Here is a 27689-nt window from a genome sequence, read left to right as displayed (position 1 = left end):
CGAGTGTGACTTATATGTGCCGAATTCTTGGGCATAGATGCCGAATAGAGAGAGTATATACCTCTTTCTCTTCGATAATCGCTGGAGCATTTACACATTCCGTCAGAGTTTGGCAACATCGGACAAATAAGACGAGTTTTAAAATTTAAACTTAAGGAACCCAGCAGATATGTCCCTTATTAAGAATACGAGAAATCATTAATTGCAGCACATTGTTGGAATCTTGGGTAGAAATTCAAATTTAACAACGCCGTCTTTAAACAGCTGACCCAATTTTTTGGGTTTACGACCACTAACGTTCAACTCCGCAGCCTTGTAATTTTGAATCCAATCCAGAAGACAAGGGAATTCCTGTATCAAGTATTAGGAGAAAATTTGTCATCTTGATGAAACTAACCCGCATTTGCGTTACATGGAGAGGAAACCCTCCCACGGTTAATCTGACAGCAAGAGGACTCTAACTCATGATCCTTCTACCACTGGGGATATTTTACGTCAGCTCAGTAATGGAAGAGAGGCTAGGGCAGAATTCATATCTACCAACCATTGCTGATATTCCAGACTGGGTCACCTCGTTGGGAGGCGAGCCACCACGACTCTATGTCGTCTTAAAATCAGTTTCAAAACGATGTCAAATTGTTTCATCTATGTTTTTTTCTTTCTAATTGAAATATTTTTATCTAATAAGCTATCCTTTATGTCTTAAAACAATTACCACCTTTAAAGCTTTGAAGTCATACTTCATCATCCAACATGCTTATCTTTTTCATTTCCTCACTCGAATCATTCGTAATGTTTCTTATCCTATTAAGAATTGTTTGATGATTACGGTGAATCAAGGAAGGATTTACCGATCATTTCCGGTGTAGAAGAATTTTCAAGGATCAACTGCCCGTAATATTGCGTGACCCTGGCGACATTTTTATTTGATTCTTATTTATCAGCCTTGAAAACACCACTAGCGAATCTGATATCTTATTCTGAGTAACACTTCGTTAACTATTACTGGTAGTTTTTTGAGTACATGAATGAGATAAGTCCCAAAAATTACATAAATAGTGTATAGATCATTGGTTTCCAATTTTTTCTGTTATGGAACCCTAAATAATCAACCTTTTTTTTCGGATTTTCATCCAAGATTTTTTTTTTTTAAAAAAGAAACCGATACCGATTCTAGAATGTCTGAAGAATTGATTCATTTAAATTTGAAATTACATGAATTTTTTTTAAAGAAATTAATATCAATATATAGTTTTCTATAAGAACCTCATAATATAAATTTATTATTTCACAAAAATTTCGCTTAAGAAACTAATAAAATTTTCTATTTTCTAGAATTCAATGAGATTTATATAAATCTATTGCTTTATTAAATTGCATAAAAGATACTAGGATAAATTTATTCTTTTGTTGAGTTTCTTAAGAGGTGACTTATATAAATTTATTATTATTTGTTATTATAAATTTGTCATTATTATTATCTAAAATTTTCTACTTCTATATAAATTTACAACTCTAAAATTTTTTTAGCAAAGATGAATATAAATTTATTTCCATTTAGTTGTTAATACGGGAGTAGTACTTTTCAAAGAGTTTAACTAGTATTTACTGATATCCACTGAAATCCTGAGTTTCTATTAATAGTAAATTATTTGTATTTTTTGATATTTTCCATATTCTTCTTTGGCATTTTTTTTCTGTCTTTTTTTTCTAACACATCAAATATTTTGATTTTTTTTTGTCATCATTATACAATGGAAGATGCTGTTATAGTTGTAGGATAGTTTAAAATCTGAACCACCTTTTCTCTAAAGCAGAAAATGAGTATGAATACGCTTAAAAACATTTTTGCATCAGTATCTTTCTAATATACCATTCAATAATAAAAAATAAATCAATAAGCAATTGGCTTCGGTTTTTCATTATTATTTTATCTATTTATTTTTTTACGCGAATCCATTTCTTACAAGGATATCAGAACCAGTCATTTAAAACAAATTCGTCTTAAGGAACGTAATGTTCTTTTCTTATCACAGCTATTCTTTTCGATTCCCTCCCATTTGCATTCGCAATAAATCGCTTTATCACTTCCGTTTCATTTTCGCTTTCAACAAAATGCGTCAACACTTCATCTAATCAAATCGTTCCATCAATTCCAGGATACTTTCGCTATCAAACGATAGTGCAGAAGGAAAAAAAAACGCAAGATGAGTGGTACAAATGGCAACCCATTTTATGCTCTATATTTCTCGTCTGCGGGATACAGAGGAGTTAAACGCCACTATGACGACCCCTTTCGATATACTGGACATGTTAAATCTTGTCCTCGGGGCAGGGAGTTTGCACCCTGTAGAAACGATGGCCTCGTTGATGATGGTCCTCTGACAACTCCACCTTTCCCCGAGGCGTTCTCAAGTTAAGGGATTTGTTTAGGGATTTTTTTTACACCGGAATAAGATAACGGGTGGTAATTCTTTTGCAGTTAAGATGACGCTTAACAGCCGAAGAAAGCACTGCAATTTTCCTATATTGGTTAGTGAAAAATTAAAGTATAGAAAAAAGCGAGTTCAATGAAACCTAGATTAAAATATAATATTTCAATTGCTATAAGACTATTTTTAAAGTATCAAAATGTAAACAGACAATAAACGACAGGATATCATAGAGAGGAATTCCTCCATAATTTGCTTGCATTTCGATATTTTGAAAACAGTTTTTCAGCTTATGAAGCTCCATGGTTTATTTAAGGTTTACCCAAACTCCTTTCTTTAAATAAAAATAAATAAAAAAAATTAAAAAAAACTCAAATGGGAGAGAAATAGAATTTTTCATGAAAAGTTGAGCATTGAATATGCATCCAGTAAAAGCAAGAGAGCAGAGGAAAGAAATGCAGTTTCGCAAATGTTACGAAAAATTCCTTATTCGTTGTCAATATTTAAGTCTACAATTGCTTCGAAGTATTTGACAACAGGTGAAACTCTATTCGACGCCCGGTGGCTGAGTGTTAGCGCTTCACGCTCCCGTGCCACAGGTCCTGGGCTCGATCCTCGAACCGGACGAGGTTGACTCAGCCTTTCATCCCTTCAGTAGGTCGATAAATGAATATCAAGCATGCTTGGGAACTAAACACTGGGGGTTTCACGTTCGGCTGACCACCTAACGACCGGAATATTTGCTCCTGCACCCCAGAGTCCAAGTTCAAGAAAACTCAGATGGGCACAGTAGGCCTTGGCCCTCTATGGGCTGTCGCGCCACTGAGTTTAGTTTAGAAACTCTATTCTCCACAAATACTCTTCAGTTCAAACATGAATGCTATTGAACGACTCAGTAATGCTGATACATGGCAATGTTTGTGGATTAAACTGCAACTTATCTCTTTGAGTTATTAATAAAGAGTATTATCTATTTTTCAATTATTTTTTTTATAGCCATCGTTGAGTAGCGACCCCAATTTTGAGTTTACGACTACCGATGTTCAACTCCGTAACGTTGTAATTTTGTACCCAATCCAGAAGAAAAGAGAACTTCTGGATCAAGTATTCCCTTCGTAGTATCTATGGAACTATCCAGCATTTGCATTACACGGAGACGAAATCCACGAAAATCTCCCAGGGTCAGCCTAACCGCGAGAAGAGTCTAACTAACGATCAGTAACCAATGATGGAGTCTAACTAACGATCAGACTACCACTGAGAATATTTTTTATCAGCACTGTGGTTGGTGCGAATCGGTAGCGGAATACATATCGAACAGCCATCGCTTGGATTCGAAACCGGATCACCTCATTCTGAAGAGAGCGCTCTATCCCCTGAGTTCGAACCCTGAGTCCCTGAGTATCTATTGTTAAGTTTAATATTATTAATAATAATCTCTGTGAATAATATTTATTTTAAGTTTGACAGTCATTTGGCACCGAGAAAATTGTTTGTACTCCTAACAAATGCTTTGAACAACAACAAAAATTTCCATTGTAATGAAATTTTTACTATAAATTTTACTTTTAATCATTAACGAATATGACTGATATCCAACATGAGTGAAATGTCGTCGCGAGGATTTATCAAATAGTCAATTGATTTGAAATTCGTCATAAACATCCTTTGGAGAAAAAAAACTCGTTAAAGTTCTTAAATAATTTCCAATTTTTTTAATTATTTATATTAGTTTAATTATTTAGTTTGGTTAGAATTTAGTTTCTAATTTAGCGATTCGAATTTTTTTTTTTTTTTTACAGATCGATCCTGTGGTCTCACTGGCGATTTTGTATCCGTCAAATTTATCGAAATTTTTCCTTTTTTTTAATTTTTCTTTATCTTCATCCAAATATTCGTTTCGGATATAAACAATGAATATATGAGGAGTTTTGTTATACCTGAAAAAAAACTAAATTTCTCAAGATTCATCAAAATATTAACTAATCATACATAAATATAATGAAATAATTCAAAATAATTAAATAAAAAATAATAATTAAATTTGAAAATTCAAAATTTAATAATCTGACCCACTAACTCATCTTTCATACTCATAGTAATTATAAATAAATTAACATACAACCTCAACTGGAGCTTAGGGAAATTTCCGAACCTCAATAGAGAAAAATATTATTCAAACACTTTAAAAAAAATCTTACGCTTCTTAATTAATTCTGATCAGAATTAACCTGATTATCACTCTTCGTGAGATCCCACAGACGTCTTACAAATAATCAAAAATCTCAAAATTCAACAATTAACTAATCGAGTATAAAAAAAATTAAATAATTCAAAATGATTAAATAAAAAATAATAATTAAATTTTGAAATTAGAAATCTAATTAATCTGACCCACAAACTTATTTTTCACACCCATAGTAATTGTAAATAAATTAACATACAACCTCAACTGGAGCCTAGGGAAATTTCCGACCTTCAATTGGGAAAAACATTAGTCAAACATTTAGAAAAATGTCTTACGCGTCCTAAATAATTCTGATCTGAATTTACCTGATTATCATTCTCCGTGAGCTCCCACAAATGTCTTACAGATAATCAAATATCTCAAAATTCAACACTCAGGCATAAAAAAAATTACACAATTCAAAATGATTAAGTAAAAAATAATAATTAAATTTTAAAATTAGAAATCCAATTAATCTGACCCACAAACTCATTTTTCACACCTATGGTAATTATACATAAATTAGCATACAATCTCAACTCGAACTTAGGGAAATTTCCGACCTTCAATAGGGAAAAGCATAATTCAAACATTTAAAAAAGAAAAACTCCTACTCGTCCTAATTAATTCTGATCAGAATTAACCTGATTATCACAGCTCGTGAGCTCCCACGGACGTCTTACAAGGAATCAAAAATCCCACAATTCAACAAAATGTTAACTAATCAGGCTTAAAAAATAATTAAATAATCCGAAATAATTAAATAAAAATTAAATTTGAAAATTAAAAACCTAATTAATCTGACTCATAAACTCATTTTTCACACACATAGTAATTATAAATAAATTAGCATACAACCTCAACTCGAGCTTAGGGAAATTTCCGACCTTCAATAGGGAAAAACATTATTCAAACATAAAAAAAAAAACTCTTACGTGTCCTAATTAATTCTGATCAGAATTAACCTGATTATCACTGTTCGTGAGCTCCCACGGACGTCTTACGGATATCATAAAAGAAGAAGAGACGAGGAAAGAGAAAATAAGTAATAATAATTCCTTTCAACTAACTCTTCAATGAAGAATAGAAATGAATGAAAGATGCTTTGAAAGGTCACAGACCTTGACTAAACACACCGTTTCTTGAAAACTTGATGAGTGAGCAATGAAGGATTAAAAATGCTTTGATGATGAAATAAAAGAATACATTGTTCTCCGGGCCTTCCTTTGATTATACCTGTTAATCAAATTAAAAGGTGGGAGCGGTTGAAGTTTTGCATTAATGTTTATGTAATCATTTTTTTTTTATTTATTTTTTTTTGTAACAATATTTGATGAATTTTCCATTATTGGTAAAATTTCCATCAATCGCCAGTAGCGGAAAATTTTAGAACGAAAAACGGTAAATAACTGACTTATAAAAAGGAATTGATAATTCCTTCTCTTTTTAAATTTCGAAAATAACATTTATAAAAGTATGCTTTTTTAAAATAACTTATCATGCTCATTAAATAACTTATCCTGTTCATTGAATAACTTATCATGTTCATTGGATAACTCATCATGTTCATTGAATAACTTATGTTCATTGAATAATTTAGCGTGTTCATTCGATGACTTAAGCATGTTCTTTCGATGCTTCATAATTTTGATATAATTACTTATTTTGATTCAATAACTTGTCATTTTGATTTAATAACTTATCATATTTATAAAAGAGCTTATTCAATGACTTAATCGTGTTGATTTAATAATTTATCGTAATCATTCAACATTCAATAATACAAATATTATCAAACAATAACTTATTCATGTAAATTTAATAAATTATCGTATCATACATTAACTTATATTTCTCCAAATTCTGATAATTTTCTACAAAAAATTTATATGTTTTGATAAAAAATAATTTAAAAAACGTTCATAGAGTCATAATTTTGAAGCCTCAATGCATTCAAATTAGCAAGTGGAAGCGCCTGAGTTTTTTAATTAATGTTCTTTATGAATCCCTTGTAACCTTTTCCTGAAATTTTCCATCGTTGGCAAAATTACTATCAGTAACCAATGATGGAAAATTCCAAAACAAAAAACTGCAAATAAATTTTTTTTTTAAATGATAGTTTCTTTTCTTCTTGAATTTTCAAAATAGCTTAAATAAATGCATATTTCTTCAATAACAAATCAACAGTAAATTTTCATGAGTCTTTATCTGTTATAAATTTTCCATCGTTGACAAAATTCCTATCATTTACCAATGCTAGAAAATTTCAACACAGAAATACTGCAAACAAATTATTCCATAATTTTTTTTTCCTTTTTTAAATTTCCAAAATAGTTTTTAAAGACAATACTTCACGTAATTCTTTCAAAAACTTATTGTTTTTTTTTTCTTTCTTTTTCTTTCATATTTTTGCTAATGCTTGAATTTTGTTTTTAATAGCCAGCTTTCTTTTATTAAATGTTTTTAAACTTTCGTAAATTTGTAAAGTGAAGTAAAAGTGGTCAGAATTTTGATTGACGATAGACTCTATTTGAAAATAAACAGGTGATAAATTCTGTTTGTAGTAAGAAACGATTGCAACTAGACCTGTCACCAAGTAAGGAGATTTGAGTGCTAGTCAGAATTTCGATTACACGAATCCACCCTCGAAGACGCAAAAGCGAGCAGGTAGGTAGGTACTTTATTTCCGTAGCACTAGAGCTGCACGATGGGCTATTGGCGACGGTCTGGGAAACATCCCTGAAGATGATCCGAAGACGTTAAATCGCAATGTCGATCCTCTACAGGGGAGATGGCTCCCCTGCTTTGGTAGCCCGACGACCTGCACGCGTAGTCGAGCACTTTATGGTAGAACAGTTTAACGAGGACAGATACCACCCACCCTCGGTCCCTACACAGGCTGATCAATGTGGTCACCCATCCGTTTACTGACCTCCAGCCAATGATGTTTGACCTCTGTGTGCCACTGGGAACCGTGTCTTTACGATCAGTCCACTGCAGGACAATGAAAGCTATTCGAGGGCTATGCAGTTTAGATAGAACAACTTAATGACAGAACAGTTTAACGGGGACCGATACTGCTCACCCTCGGTCCCTACTCAACCCAACCGCTTACTGACCGCAGCCAGTGATGCTTGACTTCGGTGTTTTACTGGGAACCGTGTCTTTACGATCACTGTACTGCGGGACACAAAAGCGAGTAAGCAAGGAAAATAAATAGTTAAATATTTTACCATTCATTTTTTTAAAAAAATTCATTATTTTAAAGTGACCTGTATTGAATTCAAACTACAAAACTAAGGTGGCGTAAGTTAGAATTTATGGCGCAGTGATGGCGATTGATGTCAAAACCACAAAATATTTCACAAAATAGAATGATTTAAAACGAATATAAGAACTTTCGGCAGCATTTACAAATCACCCATTTTTTTTTTTTAATACTTATACGTACACAAAAGCATCAGCCTCACATAAAGACTCAAAACGAGACATAACCTTCACATGCAAGTTGATATTCGGAACTCACAGAAGTAAAATGTTATCGCCATTTCAAATGACAACACCCGCACCCATAAGACCATTTACTTAAACAGCATACAGTCATTATGGCGTTCGTAAAAAGAAGAGGTCAAAATGGAATAAAAGATGAAGGTGCGAGATATACAACTATCATCAACACAGCATTGTGTCGCTCCCAGCTAAACAGACGTAATAAATTAACTAGTCTGTTTTATTTCACTTTCTACGGTGAAAAACACGAAACGTGACTCGGGTAGTTAAAATTCTTCACTAAAAATGAAATCAGTGTCTGGTTTGTAGTATTTTGAGTCTGGGTGCAGTACTGGAGATTTTTTAAAACAAGTTTGTGAAATCATGATTAGAGCTGGACGATATATTGGGAAATATGCTCTAATTTTTGCTGATAATTTTTGCTATGCTGATAATTTTTGATATCTCTAAATGGTGTTCTAAAATGCATTTCTACGCGATGCCATGCCACGTCTTACTGGGATTATCAGTAATTATCAATAACATTGATATTTTACATAATAACAACGATAAATGGAGAATACGATAATATAGAGGGTATTATCGATAACGGTAATTACCACAAGTGTTCATGAATTCAACTATTTACCATTTAAAAAAATAGTAAATTAGTTTAAAAAAATATCGCGATACATCGGGAAGTATTGATGTTTTTTTAACATAGTGACACTGACATTTTAAAGGTATTCTCACGATACATCATCAATGCAATCTCTTGCTATGAGCATCAAGTATGCGATAATTATCGAGTAAATCATGATCTTTACCGATAACAAGAAATATTGAATAGAGAAATATCTTTTGTATTATCGATAACGATAATTATCGAAAACGATATAATCGTGAGTGTTGATAAATTTGATTTGGGTAACAAAAATATTTTCCTGTGTAAAAATATATTATACATTTGTTAAAATCGAAAATCGATGTAAAATATCAATATTTTCAGCTGATATAACGCGATAATAAAATTCAAGTATCACGCAACACTAAAAATGATTCATAGAATATTATTTTAAAAGAGAATTTTAATTGCTAATTTTAATTCATAAATAAAAACAATTATAATGAAAGATTAAAGTGTTTTATGCAAATAATTTCAAATTAATAAAAAAATTAAGTTACTTTTCATATTAGAATTTTCCTTTCCAAAAGAAAAATTTCAAAAATGTCAGATTTTACTTTATAAAAGTCAGATTTATTCTTTCCGACTAGCTAGAGTACTCAAATATAACTTGGCTTTTTTTTCTTATTTCAATTATTTTTATTGCTTTCTGACCGCTACAAGTGGAATTAATTGCCATTCTATCACCATATAGATTTCATTTTATATTTCATTTCATAGCCATCGTAAAACAGCCGACCCAATTTGGAGTTTACGTCTACCTATGTTCAGCTCCGTAACATTGTAATTTTGAACCCAATTCAGAAGACAAGGGAACTCCTGGATCAAGTATAGGGAGGAATTTTGCCTTCATGGAGGCCTTTTTAATGGAACTAACCCACATTTGCATTACATGGAGAGGAAGACCATGAAAACCTCCCACGGTTAGCACGACGGCAAGGGGACTCCATGACCACTAAAGATATGCTACGTCAGCACTGTGGTCAATGCGAGCCGGATGCGTAATTCGTATCGACCAGCCAAAGCTGGAATTCGAACCGGATCCACTTCATCGGAAGGTAAACTCTCTCTCAAAACTCGCAGTGAAAAAATTCGGAAAAAAAACAACAAATATTGCCGTGCTTGGAAAGAATTTTCCGGTCTCGAGTTTAGACTTATTTCTATTAAATTCTTTTTATGGTTCCTTTCTCCGTGTTTTTCAAGCATTGCATAGTTAGAAGCAAAATCAGTGTAGTGTGAAATTAGACTCGCACATTAATTCCTACGAAACTCCACAATATCTTCTTCTCGAATATTTAAAATCACATTTTTTTTTCCAAACACGTTTGAAAGAACGTACAAAGTGTTTGTCCTTGGCTTATTTTGAAATCCCCTTCAGTATAACAGTAATTATCGAAAATCTTTTTTTTTTAATTTATTTATTTATTTTTCAATCGTTTAAAGTAGTGGATTTTGTTTCTAGAATTTCACAACTTTCGGAAACTGAATGCGTTTTAATGAATCACATCTGTTAGTTTCCGGTAAACAAGAAAACCACATCATCGGCAATCGTGATAATATGGTGTCAAAAAGTAAATAAGTAAAATCAAATGTCATTCTGTGTTGCTTAAATCTATCAAATGTAAATGTATTGGCAAATCGGCTACCTTGTCTTCCTGTTTTTTAAATTAATATCTCATTTCCGTTCTTCTCTTGAGTTTTCATTCGATAATAAATCAAAATTAGAATAGCCGAATATCAAGAAAGTACAATTCATTCTCAAATGTTTTACTAAATACAGAATGGATTTTCAGATATTTCATAGAAATATCGAATTAATTTGCAAGTCCATTTTCAGAATATTTGACAGAATATGGAATCCATTTTCAGATATTGTTCAAAAGATAGAATTACTTTTTAAACTCATTTTCAAAATATTTGACAGAATATAGAATCTATTTTCAGATATTATCAAAAAATTAAATCAATTTCAGAATATTTGACAGAATATAGAATTCATTTTCAGAATATTTGACAGAATATAGAATTCATTTTCAGATATTCTGCAAAATATTGGATTAATTTTCAAATCCATTTTTAGAATTTTTGACAGAATATAAAGTTTTTGAATATTGTGCAGACTATCTAAGTAATTTTTCGATCCATCTTCAGAATATATGAAAGAATAATAAATCTATTTTCAGATAGAGTACAGAATATTTAATTATTTTTTAAATCCATTTTCAGAATATAGAAGCTAAGTTACAGACATTGTTCTGAATATCTAATTAATTTTTAAATCCATTTTCAGAATATTTGGCAGAATATAGAATTCATCTTTAAGTATTTTATAGAATATGAAATTAGTTTTTAAGTATTTTGCAAAATATTAAATCTATTTTAGAAATTTTGTTGAATAAAGAATACATTTTTAGATATTTTACAGAATATAAAATCCATTTTCAGATATTTTACAGCATTATCCAATATTTTAAAAAAAATATTTGATAACGCACAATTCAAGTTCATGTAAAACTAAATTTATTCAAGAATTTATTTAATCTCAACCCATCTCAGCCAAAATAGAATTCAATTTTAAATAAAAATAAATTTATTCAAGAATTTATTTAACCTCAACCCATTTCAGCCAAACCAGAATAAAAGTTCAGGACAAGCTAAATTTATTCAGGAGTTTCTTTAATTTCAACCCATCTCAGCCAAAATAGAATAAAAGTTCAGGACAAGCTAAATTTAATCAGGAGTTTCCTTAATTTCAACCCATCTCAGTCAAAATAGAATAAAAGTTCAGGACAAGCTTAATTTAATCAAGAGTTTCTTTAATTTCAACCCATCTCAGCTAAAACAGAATTCAAGATTATGAAAAGCTAAATTTGCTCAAGGAATTATTGAACCATAACTTAACGAACTGGCACAACAATAAATGATGCACCATGCCGAGTCAAAGTTCAAGTAGGATTGAATAAGAGAGTAAATAAGGGGTGTTTTTAGGGAGAGAAGAAAAAAAAAGAAGTTGATGAAATGTCACGGAAAAGGAAGATAGTGTGGTTAGGGAACCGGAAGTAGTGATGCGGTTGGACGGAAAAGCATGAATACAAAAAGAGAGGAAAAAAGCCGTGAGAAGAAGACTATTTAGGAGTCATAATAATAATTGTAATTTCGGTCCTTTTTACCCCAAAAGAAGTTTCACATGATTATTCCCCCGGAGATGGAGGAGATGCGGCCTAACACCCCCACCTGTTTCAATCTCATCCAATGACCAATCTCTGCTTATTATTAAAACAACGAATGGATTTTATAAATGTTACTCGAGTCATATTACTTTCGGTACGATTTTTTATAACAATATTAAAAAAAAACTTTTTTGTTCCGCTTTTCTCCACCCCCAACCCCAGTATGTAGTCATCTTTGTTTCTTTTCCGAAAACTAAATGTGTTTTTAAGGTCAAATAAAAAAAGCATGACAAACGATGTTTTAGCGAAATTTAAAAAAAAAAAAAGGAATCGTGTCATTAATAACATTTTAGTAAAATTAGGAAAATCCTATGGAAGAGCATTTTAAATTATATTTCAGTAAAGTTGAGAAAATCTAATGGAAGAGTTTAAAGCAAGAGCATGTTGCGAAATATTTAGTTAAAATTAAGAAAATGCACAATGGAGGAATAAATTATATTTCCGTAAAATTAAGAAAATCTCAAAGAAGAGCTTGAAGCAAAATCATGTTATAAAGCATTTCGTTAAAATTAAGAAAATCTAATGGAAGGGCATTTCAAATTATATTTCAGTCAAGCTAAAAAAAAAAGAAATACAAAGAAAGAGCTTAATGCAAAAGCCTGTTACATAACATTTCATTGAAATTAAGAAAATCTAATGGAAGAGAATTTTAAATTATACTTCAGTTAAGGTAAAAAAAAAATCCTAAGGAAGGGCTTAATGCAAGAGCATGTTACATGACATTTATTAAAAATGAGAAAATTTAATGGAAGAGCATTTTAAATTATATTTCAGTAACATTGAAAAAGTCCGAAGGCAGAGCTTAATGAAAGAGCATGTTATACAACATAATTATACACGAATTATGATTAGTATAGAGTAGCTATGATTAGCAAATGAATTACTAAACAAGGATGAAGATTACGTACGCAAACTTTATCGAGCTATTAATCAGAAATAATATATTTTTAAACAGTCAAATATTTCTTATATCAAAAATTAACAATGTAAAATACTTTAAGTACTTCTAATATCATAAATAAACAATTAAATATTTTAAGTACTTCTTATATCATGAAAAACTGGGTGAAATATTTTTTCCTGATTTTCAAACAAGTATAAGTCTGATAAAATAAAAATAAGAAAGCAATGTAAAAATTTTGCAAATGATTGAATAAACTCTACAATACACATTCAAAAATTAATAATTCTACTTTCATTTGGAAAAAAAAATCTGTATTTTCAAATTCAAACTATTTCTGAATACTTTAAATAAATTTTGATAATGACAAATGCATTTTTCCGATGTTTTGAGATCACATCTTTGACGCAAATACATAGCTAAAATCCAAGGAGGTTTTCAACTCAAAACATATGAACATTTTGTAACAGGTGTTTTTCGAAATTACATGTATTTAGAGATTTATAAAAAAGAAAATGAAACAACTTATTGACTAGAATGTGTCATTATTTTACTCTTCTAATAGTGCAGTAATGATAGGGTCAAGTAGAATACTTCCTGTTTGGATTTAAAAATCAAGAATTCCTTTTTTATTTATTTCCTTTTAAGTCATTTTCTATAAAAGTAATTCCTCCTTTCTTAATATTTCAGAATCGTTTTCTTCTTAAATTTAATTTTATCGAATAGTTTGGTACATAATCTCAAACTATTATGACAGAATAAAATAATTTTAGCAGTTCTTAATATTTTAAAATCGTTTTCTTTTTAAACTTAATTTTATCGAATAGTTTGGTACACAATCTCAAACTATTATTACAGAATAAAATAATTTTAGCAGTTCTTAATATTTTAAAATCGTTTTCTTCTTAAACTTAATTTTATCGAATAGTTTGGTTCACAATCTCAAACTATTATGACAGAATAAAATAATTTTAGCAGTTCTTAATATTTTAAAATCGTTTTCTTTTTAAACTTAATTTTATCGAATAGTTTGGTACACAATCTCAAACTATTATTACAGAATAAAATAATTTTAGCAGTTCTTAATATTTTAAAATCGTTTTCTTCTTAAACTTAATTTTATCGAATAGTTTGGTACACAATCTCAAACTATTATGACAGAATAAAATAATTTTAGCAGTTCTTAATATTTTAAAATCGTTTTCTTTTTAAACTTAATTTTATCGAATAGTTTGGTACACAATCTCAAACTATTATTACAGAATAAAATAATTTTAGCAGTTCTTAATATTTTAAAATCGTTTTCTTCTTAAACTTAATTTTATCGAATAGTTTGGTACACAATCTCAAACTATTATGACAGAATAAAATAATTTTAGCAGTTCTTAATATTTTAAAATCGTTTTCTTTTTAAACTTAATTTTATCGAATAGTTTGGTACACAATCTCAAACTATTATTACAGAATAAAATAATTTTAGCAGTTCTTAATATTTTAAAATCGTTTTCTTCTTAAACTTAATTTTATCGAATAGTTTGGTACACAATCTCAAACTATTATGACAGAATAAAATAATTTTAGAAATTGTGCAGTTTCGTCGCAAGATCCTAATTCTTTAAAGAAGTAATATATTATTAAATTGCTTCTATTACTAGCTGAAATTACCTTTGCTGCATTCAAAAAAAAATATTTTTTACTTGTTCAGAAAAAAAATACTAATAGCCGCGAAGAAGCGCTTATGAATACTATTTTACATTTTCAGATATTCCTCTTATTTTTTCATTTCCTTTATTTAATCACGTTGTATATTTAGTTTATTTAATTCACTTTTTATTTTTTTATTAAAAAATATGGTACAGAATAATAATACTGATACGCTTGCTAGAGGAAGCTCACTTGGCATATTTCACGTATTCTGATGTTTTTTATTACATTTATTTATTCTTTTTTTTTTTAGTTATTTAATTTCGTTGATTTATTCTATTTATTTATTAGTTTTATTTCCATTTATTTATTAATTTTGATTCTTTTTTCTTTTCAATTTTCAGAAGTATTTACCATTTGTATATTTATTTAGTCTAAATTGCTCATTTATATGCCTTATCTACCGCCATTAGAAATATTAAAGAATACTAAACGAATCAAAATTATCAAAATTCCAAACTTAAATTTACCTTAAATTTCCTGCTTATATCGGTTTTCTTCCTTTATTATTTTTGCGTCTAGATTACATTTCAGTATTATTATTTTTTTATATTCATCTCTTTAATAATGCAATATATATTGATAAGCTCTTCTAGAAAAATAGTTTCAAAAATATATCGATGTAAGCTCAAATAATTTTAATCGTTCTTCAATAAACATAATTAGTGAAATAAAAATCTATAAATTTTAAGTTTATCAAATCTTATGTCGTGGATATCAAAGCAATTTATCTGATAAAATCCAACATCTTATACTTTTTTATCTAATTTAATTTAACATGACCTATTATAAGTTATAACCTAACAATAAGTTAGTTGGTCAACTCTAAAGATTTGGACGCGATAGGCCATTTAGGTTAAATAACAAAGCGGCATCAAACTTTTTCGAATATCTCCAATGGTAATGGGTACGGATTGACACCAAGGTTTTTTTCACACTGGTCTTACGTAGGTCCTATTCATGGTCCGTTAGCCACAATTGATTCATAGAGCTTCGGATGAAACAAAATAAGTTGTAGGCTCAATTATGTTTAATCGGATTCACTGTGAATTGCTTACGCAAGATTCATTTTCAGTGAAAGTTACGCGCAAGACCTGCACGAATTCTGCAATGATTTGGGAATAAGATGACAATTTGTGTGTGTTTTTGTAATAATTAAAGACGTTTCTTTTTTCATAGATTAAGTATTTTATTCTCTTTTTTTTTTTTTGGTGGTGATTTAGTGTTATTTTTCATAATTTTTTTTTAATTTTATTTATTTATTTTTTTATGTTTGAAACAATGCAAACTATTTCAAACACGTTTTTGTAATGAAATAAAAGTTTTATTTCTTAATTTTTTTTTAAGAAAAATTATAATTAGAATTATTTTGCATCATTTTTGGAATAATTTCAGGAACATATTTCCCACAATCTTTTTGTTTATTTTATAAATCCAGTTGAGATGTTTTGAAATTTATTTTCAAGGAGAAGACAGAGAATACATTTTGATTTTATTATTCAAGTGTAACCTCTAAAATTCAAAGAAAAAAAAGAAAAAAACTAGCTCAATAAAGTGCTGTTGGATCAATATTGCGCGTGCTATTAACACATTTTTGTAAATCCAATTATCTAATTTATCTCTTTCCATTACTCTTATTATACTTACTTCATATAAGTTATTTTCTGTAATCCTTATCAAACTTATAAAATTACATAATTCTTAACGTAGTAAACCCATTAAGTATATCTCAAGCTTATCGCGTTAAGGATGCATTTATATTTTTTACATTATCTATTAAGAATTTAAAAATTCTCAATAGATAGTACACTTGCCTTTAAAGCCTTTTAAATTATACAATTTTAAGTTGTTCAAAATTGCGTGTTGATACAATTAGTGTTGTAAGCATGTTACGTATTTAGAATGATAATAAGATTAATAGTCCAAATAATAAAATAATGTTAAATAAGCATTCATATAATATCGTAAAATATAATTCTTATATCATACGATAATTGGTATAAAAATATTTAACAGACAGTAAGTATGTCCAAATAAGGATAGGGCATACTTTGTGTGATACATGAATAAAGCAACGTGAATAAACCTAAGCCATTGTTCTGTACCTTTATTCTAATTCTTTGCTTTATTCACAGTATGCCTTAGAAGAATATTAAATAAGTATTCATATAATATCGTATAGTACAATTCTTATATTATACGATAATTGGTATAAAAATATTTAATGGACAGTGAATATTTCCAAATAAAGATGGGGTATACTTTGTGTGACGTATGAATAAAGAAAAACGACGTGAATAAAGCACAAACCATTGTTCTGTACCTTTATTCAAGTTCTTTTGCTTCAGTCACACTAAGTATGTCATTAAATAATATTAAATAAGTATTTGTATAATATCGTATAATATATAGTATAATATAATTCTTACGTTATACGTATAAAAATATTTGATAGACATTAAGTATGTCCAAATATAAATAGGGTACAGTTTATGCGACGTATGAATAATGCAAAACGACGTGTGTAAAGCACAAACCATTGTTCTGTACTTTTATTCAAGTTCTTTTGCTTTATTCACGGTAAGTATGTCTTTAAATAAAATTAAATAAGAGCTGAGATATAAAACAGGGCAATCTTTCAAAGCTTCCGATGTACAGGATATATAAAAACCTGTTGCACGTGCGAGGGATTGCAAAACCACGCGACTAAATGCCAATTAAAGAAAAACGGAAAAGAAGTTTATTGCTATTGTTAAACGACATTATTAGTGTCTCATTGTTTATTGCTCCATGATGTCCACCCAATAACGATCCGCAACTGACATACGCCTTCCTCAAGTCTAATTAGGTAGTTTGATTTCTTATAGAATAAAATGTCAGCATGAATTATTCCATTTTTCCTTATGACTGGCATTAGCCTTACATCAGGCCTTGATGCACCCTATCCCGGTACACAATCGCGTGTTTATGTAGCATATATCATAACGAACATCTTAAGATATGTCGCATATTCTACATTGTAATGACCATCTTAAGGAATCATCCAGAACTTTTTATTTCCTTCCAACTGCACAAAAAGCTGGTAAAATTAAGAATTTATCGATTAAATAAGAGTTTAAGTATCAATTAAAAAACGGTTCATCAATTATTAATAAAAGAAGACTGGTAATCTAAAAAATAAGAATGCATCAATTATCAAGAAAATATTGAAAAAGGCTCCCATTTTCATGAAAATGGGAGCCTATTTTTAAAGAGCTCCCATTTTTTTGAAAATGGGTGCCTATTTTTGAAGTGCTAGAAATAGGTCGACTGATATTTGCTAATTATGAATTTTTGAATGCAGTCTTTAATCAGGTAATATCCCACTGCTTCAGTTTTTCTTGGGATTATTTATTTTATGTAACAGCTTATTAAAGATGTGACAACTTGAGCTGCATTATGGCACAACGTTAAACTAATTATTCAGTGTGCAAATAATTTATAGATGCGTAAATAAGAATTTCTTCACTAAATTTTTATTAAAAATATATTTAGAATTTATTTAAATGATTTACTAAATGAAAATCTCAATTAGATATTTAAAAACTAAAAGTTCCTTCGGCGAACGCAAACAAAAAAAATAGCACTCCAGAATTACGGAAATTCGTGGAACTCTACGATCCAGTAGAACGACTACCATCAATTATTAGTGGAACAATACGTGGATACCCTCACCTGCTGGGGGGTGACTTCATTTAATCTCACAGACACCAAAACATTCGAAAACAGGAATGGCGGGGGCAATTAAGCCACAAGTATCTCTAAAGACAAACAAACAGAACGGATGAAGTCTATTGAATTGAGGGAGGAAACTGTCTTTTAAATCAACTCCCTCACAGGGGTGTAAAAATGAGGGGGTGTATAGGGTGCATTGAAGCGACCCCTAATTAAAGTCAGGGGGGACTCGATGGGAACTGTTCTCTTAATCGGTGGGTGGTTGCTTATGCGTAGTAATGACCCTTCAGACGATGACAATTAAGGCTTCTGCGGTTTTGATTCTTAGTCAATTAAAGGGACTGATATAGTAATTAAATAAGTTTTATTTGGAGGTTGAGCTTCTTGACAGTGTGTGAATTTAGAGAATTTCCGTTCTCTTTGATTTTGTTGTAAGATGCTTTAGCTTAAGAAAAGTGGTCAATTAAAAGAGCCGGGTCACTGGCCGGGATAGCTTAGTTGTCAAGGTGCTGGACTCACGTTTGGAAGAACAGGAGTACGAATCCAGCCGGCATTAGATTCCCCGTGCAGTGTATGGGGACTGGTGCACGTTAAATATGTCAGATCATAAAGTCCTCCATGTTCTCATAACAAATCAATACCTCTAAGGGTACTGAAATGGAGATTGATCGTTCACTGGTTCAGGTCAAAATTACGATATGTGGACGAATGATTGGGTCCGCCCTGTAAACGTGAGTGACGTATGGATGTGTCAGATTTCGAATTCTTGGCCCTAGATGATCTCTCTGGAGAACTAGAACAATCGCATTCCTTGCCTGAATGACCTACTACATCAACCACAACACAGTGGCTCCACTCACTCAACACTACCTTTTCACGCTTTAAAATAAATAATACGAACTAGCTGTTTTTAACTTAATCGTTTCTAACTTTAACTCTATCGCCATTTCTTAAACTGCAATTTTTATTCAATTCAGCAGTACAAAAAATACACCTCTGCTACTGATCTGATAGTTCTCTAATAATTAATGCAATCCATAGTAGTTGTTGCAAAAAAAGACATTTTTGCCCGAATTTGCATCAATCCTATTCCTGTCTTGCCTTAAATCACCATAGCTGCAATTTAAATTTGTCCAAAACAGACATTCTTCTACAAAATGCATCAAACATTAGACGATACTGAACCATTTTATTCAAGCAGTGCTCCTAGTTTGCTCAAAAACGACAAAATTTGCACGTAATATGTAGTAATAAATCTATTTGAATTCAACTTAGCTTTGCTTCCATTTTTCCAAAAGAGAATTTCTCCAAATTTCATCAAACATATACAGGTCCAGCACCAATTCATTCTAGCTCTACTCTAAACTGTTCAAAAACGAGTAAATTTATCACGGAGTGTGTTGCATCAAATTTTTTCCAGCATTTCTTCAAATCGGTCAAAAACAGATATTTTTCTCCAAATTGCATCAAACGCGTGCCGTTTTTGTATCCAGTCATGTTAACTGTGTTCTAAATTGTTCAAAAAAGGATATTTTGAACAAAATAGCATCAAATCTATTTCAGTTATTGCTAGTTGTGTTTTAAATTGCACCCACTTTTTTCCTACAAAATGACAAATAAATTGAATGACAAACATTCTATGACAAATAAATTGAAATTTTTCGCAAAAATCTAAATATACTCCTAAAAACAACACTATACATTTGTTGCATAAAAACAAAATTAATAACAGTCGACAACTGTGTATTCAGATAAACAAATCTATTTAACGTGTATTTTTTTAAAAAATTTGTAATGTTGTTAAGTTGTTTATACCAGCATTAAAAACTTAATCTTTATCTATGGGTAAACATGAATGTAAATCACAAACTTTTACTGTTTTGCTTTCGATGTCTTCTATTGTCACATTTCAAAAGATCCCCAAGAAATATAGAACCCCAAAGTTTTGGCACGATGTCATCTCGTCTTTTGTGTTTGCTTCAAAATTATATTAAATCAGAACAAGTCAACGTGAAACTAGTCTGTTTTAAAAAACACATAGAATTGTATTATAAAAGCCTATAATTATAGATTAAGTGATTTATAAAATTGCCGTGCTAATCAATTACACTCCGAAAAATCATCGTATTCAAACTTATTTATTTCCATACCCCTATTCTTTTAGAATAAAAAACGGTCCCCTGTTAAAGGAAAGTGTATTCACGCCAGGAACAATTATTAGTTCTGCCCCAACAGCAGCGATCCCTGAGAAACAGGAGTAAACTTGTATTCACGAAATGTTGTTCCCTCTTTTCGATTTTTTTACATTAGTTTATTTTTTTTAGTCATCGTTGCACGTCACTTCATATTGGTCCTTAACAAATAAATGACACAAACTGTTTTTTTTTTTTAAATTGAAACAATAAATAGATAATGATTAGTACTTGATTCAAAACTTCATTTGCTTCAAAAATATACAGATTGGAATTAACATTCGGCGTGTTTCAAGCGCTCAAAGACATGCATCCATTTTCAAGATTTGTCAGATGTCAATAAGAAAAAACAAAAAGTAACTTGAAATATAAAACATAAAGTTGTCAACGAGAAGAAAGGTGAGAAACAAAGCATAAAAAACCGCAGTAGCTGAGAGAGAAAAACGATGAAAAGCAGAGCAAGAAAATCACAATGACCGAGTTGTGCAAGTCAGGGTAAAATGCATTTTCACGTGCTATGGCGAAGTGATGAGTAACTAATGTCGTTAACGAAGGAATCAGCAGTCATATGAAATTAACAAGATTCCAGGGCATCAAGATGAGCTGATGTGACTGGGGTAAAAATAATTTTGGTTTCTGTCTAAATTGAATTTATGCTTAAGATTACAACAATGTGCAGCAATTCATGATTTTTTGAATTCTTGATAACGGACATATCATCTTGCTTCAAAGCGCGTTTAGGTCCAATGGGAAAAAAATCATTCGCCAATACTTTCTGCCAAACACAATGTTATTCGCCAAATTTACGATTTTATTGCATTTGGCGAGGTGGAGAAGGGTTTGCGCTGGCCCTGAATATCTTAAACTGTTCCTTCTGAATGATAAATGGTAAGCCATTTTTTTTTTTTTCATTTTAAACATAGCTATTAATTAAACTTCACAGACCAAAATCACAATTTCCTTTAAATAATCACTCTTATTAAGTAAAATGTATTTCAATATCTCGAAACTTTTCTTGTCTAATCGAAAACTAAACTTTTCCATTTACACTTAGCTTTTAATTTTACTACGACCCGATTTCCTTTAGAAAGTGTATTTTAGTATCTCATACTTTTTCTCCCAAATTTAAAATTAAACTCTTCTATAATCACACAGCTCTTTATTGAACCAAAAATCGCCGTTTTTTTCCTACTGATGCTACCACATAAGATCATTTATAACAGATACATTGTCGAGTAAATTATTCACAGTTATTTCAGCTGGTGGCAGCTCTAAATATAAAATCGTGATGACTTACTTAACGAACGAAATATGTATTTCGTTAAAAGTAAACAATCGTGATGGGAGAGAATCCAGTTTCGATATGGAAGGTGCCATCGATTTACCGTGGGAAACCATATATTTACAAAGCACTCCGAGAGACACATTTAGGACGACGAGTCAGAACATGAAATATAGTGTGTTTCTGGGGCCATTCCATCTTTCGCTAATTGTTCTATACTAATTATCAAGTGAAGAGTTTTTTTTTCTCTCCATTGTCTTAGAAGTAAAGAGGTTGGTAAGAAGAACTTTATTCCCAGTAAAACAATTAAGAATACCTTTCTTTTAAAGAGTGAGATAAATTTTTGTTTACTCATTAAAAGATTTTTTTTTTTTAACTTCAGAGTCGATAAAAATAATAAATAACTGTAAATGTTTGGAATAATATAAATCGTTGATATAAATAAGATGTAAAGTTTACTCCTACAATTATTTTTAGAAGAAATTATGAGTATATAAAAATAGCTCTCATGATTTTGGGATAATGATATAAAACTCAGTTTTAAAATGTTCAATGATAAAAAAGTTATTAAGTTCACTGATAAAACGATGTAGCATAATGCTCAGCTATAAAACTTAACGTTACCTTCATCTTTGATACAAATTTAAGATGAATACCAATAGCTATTATTTTTTTTAGATACCCAAAAAGATATAGAAAAAGCTCATTGATGATTATGATCACTATTTCGTCAAAAGTAATGTAAATTTTACATGTATAACAAATAGCAAATTTTTTTATAAACGTTCTGAACAGCCAACTCGGTTTTAAGTTTATGACTGCTAATGATCAACGCCGTAGCCTTGTAATATTTAACCTAATTCAGAAGACAAGGTAACTCCTGGATTAAGTATTGGGAGAAATTTTCTTCCGTGGAGGACTTTTTGATGGAACTAACACGCATTTGCGTCACATGAAAAGGAAAACCAAGAAAAACTTCACCGATCAGTGATGGTAAGGGGACTTGAACACATCATCCGTCTATAACTGACGATATTCTACGTCATCAGAGTGATAGGTGCATGCCGGGTGCGGAAGTCGTATCGACCAGGCATCGTTAGGATTCGAACCCGGGTCACTTCATTGAAAGACAAACGCCCTATTCCCTTAGCCCCCACGTCTAATGACAATTGCTTCATGTTTTCATCATCATCTTTTTAACTGTGCATATAGTTTTATTTAATGTTATTTCTATTGACTTTGTATTTTTATATCTACAGCACAATTAACATTACGACCTATATTACCCTGAAACATAGTGGTTTATCAAACACATTGTTATCTCACTATATTTAATGTGTAATCTTTATGGGCATAGAATTTCTGCCTAGTATGGTTCGAAATTCCATTCCCATCATAAATATAGCACAGTTAGCTAGCGCTAAATCACAGGTTGTACCTTTAAAGTTTTAGTAGCCATGGAAGTGCATATTGTATGAGTATGTATATTTAATCCGCTTAAACAACTAACAAAATTAATAAAGAGTCACAAAAAAATATCCTTTCCTTTTTCGCAATGCACTCTTTATTCCATCGCCGAAACACTATTCTAGAATAGAATATCCGAGAAAATCCTTGTTTACAAAGTACCCGTTAATCACCAAAAATAAGCAAATTCATATGCGCGTTAACTCCCTTCGAAACATTCTAACAGGTGTGTGTATGTGTTAGCTTCAGTTTCATCACTTCCGCAAGTGGGGGTGAGAGCGTTACAACCAAATCATAAATAACAACACAACTCAAGATAAAAACACATTTGCTTATTTGTTTGTAAAATTTTTGCGCTGGACGAGGGACAACGATTAAGGCCAGCACCGTCATTGCGATGTGACGCAACGGTTTTGAGGAATTCATTATTCAGCGCTATTGTTTCGTAACGAAATCGCTTGCCCGGTGTTGATCTCTGTTGAAGAAAAATAAAAGATTGAATATGGTTAAGAGAAGACGACGTTATGCAAAATCGTTATAAAGAAGGGTGTAACCTTTTTTCGATTTGTCAGAATTTAATTTCTCTTGTTCTTTTTAAGAATTGAAAAAAAAAATTTTTTTTTTTCACTCCGGATTAGGAATTAAAATCTAAATAATGTTTGTTCGGATCCCATGGGAAAATGAAATGTTTGGGTGTGACGTTTTGTAACGTTACAAAAATATTTTTGATGTGACATATTTTTGTCACGTAAATAAACCACTTATTTTAATTTGCTAAATTATTTTCACATTTAGTTTCCTTTTTTTTAAAAATCAAATATTCACTTTCATTGTTTATACTGTTAGAAATTTCTCGGTTAAAAAATGGTTAAATAACAATTTATTAAATTGTTATTTTACCATATTAAAACAAAACAGTCAAATAACCATAAAAAACCGTAAAAAAAATATTCTTTACCATAAATTTTACGGTTATTCGAATGAACAGACTGCTGCTGGTTATTTTGCAATGATTTTAGAATGAACATTCTAACAGCGTAGCGCAAAAGTATCTACTAACGAAAGGGGGGAACGCAAAGAAACGCATATTTTCCAACATGAAATTTCATATAGAAAAGTTTTTCTTATTACACTCATTGCCAAAAACATTAGCGCTCCTCAAAAAGTTGTCCGAATGAAACGAAATTCACATCTGCAAGTACAATGTAAATACAATCGATAACAGTCAAGTACAATCGATATATGTAGATTAAAAAATCAAAGATTATCATTCCTCGCAGAAAAAAAAATGCTAGTGAAGGGAGATTTTAGCACCCTCAAGGCAAATGGCATCTGCATTACGATTTTACATACAGCTTTTAATGAAATTATTTTTAATCATTAAGAGCAATCCATGCATATGTTGCGGTGAATATGTATATACTTCGTGAATATGTATATACTTCATTGCATATGTATATACTTCGTATATATATGTTACCGTGAATGACCGACATCAAAAGAATGTCGACTTTTACCAGTGAATGTCAACAATTACAGTGTCGCTTTGTTGAATGTTCGGAATATTTGTTACATCGGATTTAATATTAATTTATTCGTTGATATGATTATATTTATTCGACATTTTAATATCTGCTGAGGATAGATAAGAAGAAACATCAGTGTTCGGAGTACTGGTTAAATGCATACTGGGCAGTGGCACTTGACAATAAAAAAATTAAAAAAACAATGATGTAGGGAATACCGGGCAGTGGCACTTAACTAGACCAAGTATACATTTCGGGCATTTACCATAGCGACTATGTGATTGTCAACATTCACCGGTGGAATTTAACAACCGCCAATATCGGTCCATCACAGTAACACATACATTAAAATCAGTGCGTAGTAAAACAAAAGATTCTAGATTTTGAATCGAATTTAAAAATTAAGAAAAGTATAAACTTACTTGACCACCATAGAAGAGTGGACTAACATTCCTCTTTTGCACATTCTCTGATTTTCGCAAAAATGTCGTCCACTGTCCACCTCTCACGACCAAAGTATCGACCCATGCCTTCACTGTACCTTGCTCATCAACAACCTAAAAATAAAATTGAAAAAATTCTTAAAATATTGCGAAGATCTACGAGCAACATATTCCAAAGCAGTGTTTGTTTTTAATCCCTTATATATATTTAATGTCAAATTCAAAAATATAGCAATGATACCCCATATTTTATCTATATACGATATGACTTGGATTTTTACGTAGCACATAGCTAGAATGCGGCTATCCATAACTATAAACGATATTGTGTCAATAATGATGCGGTCATAAGATTGAACTGTGTTAGAAACTATATCTAACTCAAAAACATACAATTGTTTAATATATTAAATTCCAATTTCTGGCCGAGTTTGAAAATTATAAGTTAATATTAAAGGGAGTTGCGGGGTGAGTTGTATGCGTAGCTCTGAAGCCGGAGAAATTTATCCGTTTTTTAGCTATTATTCGCTCTTTCCCAAAGAAAAATAGTTACTTTTATATATAGAACACTTTATTCACGTTAAAATATTGAAAAAGATATTTGAAAAGATAATATAAAATAAAATAAATATTAAAAAAAATGACAATTAACCCTTGACAGCTATCGAACCTTGAACCCCCAGGTCTACCATAACAAGAGATAAATGAGGTAAAAAATAAAAAAAAAAGAAACATTATAGCACTTGACATGAACCATAAGATGTATAATATTAGTATATTTCTATAAATATTCGATGTACCTTCTCTATAATGCAAAAAAACAAATATTAATGATTTTGAAGAAGAAAAAAAGCATTTTATTAACAAAGTATCAAACAAAAACTGCAGAAATATAAATAGTCGATATTATTAAGAAGAACAAATGTTAATAATTTTGAAAAAATGCATTTTATTAACCAAGTATCAAACAAACACTGAATGAATATGAATACTCGATATTATTAAGAAGGACAAACATTAATATTTTTTTTTAAATGCATGTTATTGACCAAGTATAAAACAAAAACTACTTTAATATTTAATATCACCTTAAAAATTACATTTGCAGAAATTATTTATTAAAAATGCATTTACCAATATCATAAAATGGTTATAAAATATACATAATGACATCATAAAATTGGAAACTTTATTTTATGACAGATTCTTCCCACTTCAAAACAACGCTTGAAATGTGCTTCTAACACTTAGTAATGCTTTTTTTAACGTCCATTAAACTGGATTATACATTGCTTTTGCTCTTCCGAACTACAATTTTTATGATTTGCTACTCATAAAAATGTAAACTGAAAAAACTAAACTGAGACCATAAAAAAAAAACAGATTCAATCCTGCGTCGGATTGAACGAACTGGGTACTGGGCGTTGCAACTTTTCCAACACAGCAGGAATGAAATATCTTTGAAATTTGAATTTAAGCAACAGTGACACTTTAATTTTAATTCCTTTGTCCCATTTCTTGGAAGACAAGGCAGATAACCGAGATTCGGTCTCTTAAACCGCCCACTCAGAGCCCCTATTTTTTCACATCCTTTGGTTGTCCTCCTCGATTCATTATGCAAATAACACTATCAAACACAGCGGGCGTAAGTGTTTTTCCCTTTCATTAAAATACTCAACCGATAACTTGCCTCCAAAAAAGGGCTGTAGTTTTTTTTTTAAATACAGCTGTAGAGAGTTTTTGAAAAGATCTTTATTTTTTTAAAAAAGAACAGTTTGAAAAATGGCAATTCTTTAAGGTGGAAAAAATGCTGTTTCAAAAAATCAATATTCTTTATAGAAGAACAAATACTGTGATTCAAAAGAATCAATATTCTTTATAGAAGAACAAATAAAAAAATCAGTATTCTTTATGGAAGAACAAATACTGTGATTCAAAAAAATCAATATTCTTTATAGAAGAACAAATACTGTGTTTAAAAAAATCAATATTCTTTATGGAAGAACAAATGCTGTGTTTCGAAAAAGCAATATTCTTTATAGAAGAACAAATACTGTGTTTCAAAAAATCAATATTGTTATTAAAAAATCACTATTATTATTATTCAAAATCAATATGGAAGAACAAATACTGTGCATCAAAAACTGGTATTCTTTATAAAAATAAAAAAAAATGCTATATTTCAAAAAATCGGTACTTTTAATGAGAACGAATATTGTGGTTCAAAAATTTCTTTAAAAGAAGAACAAATATTAAGCTTCAAAAATTCATAATTCTTTAAAAAAGAACAAATAGTGTTTTTCCAAAAAATCGACATTCTTTAAGGAAAAACAAACTCGAAAATTCGATTATATTTCGAAAATTCGATATTCTTAATGGAAGAACAAATACTGTGTT

The 27689-nt window shown here is 30.4% G+C and overlaps 1 protein-coding gene across 2 annotated transcripts in view; it reads right to left on the bottom strand.

The window, feature by feature from the left end:
* LOC107436282 (histone-lysine N-methyltransferase MECOM) overlaps positions 1-27689 on the bottom strand; it is a 238393-nt gene that overhangs the window by 110752 nt on the left and 99952 nt on the right. For both annotated transcript variants that reach the window (XM_016047922.4, XM_016047923.4), the window contains exon 3: positions 25272-25406. In XM_016047922.4, the coding sequence (XP_015903408.4) occupies positions 25272-25406 (135 nt within the window). The remainder of the gene's footprint in view (positions 1-25271; positions 25407-27689) is intronic.

This window comes from Parasteatoda tepidariorum, chromosome 7, assembly GCF_982258835.1.
Source record: "Parasteatoda tepidariorum strain Cologne lab strain chromosome 7, Ptep-v5.0, whole genome shotgun sequence".
In the NCBI taxonomy this organism is placed as follows: Eukaryota; Metazoa; Arthropoda; class Arachnida; order Araneae; family Theridiidae; genus Parasteatoda; species Parasteatoda tepidariorum.
The sequence above is the reverse complement of the archived record's forward strand: the minus strand, read 5'-3'. Positions and strand labels throughout refer to the sequence as shown.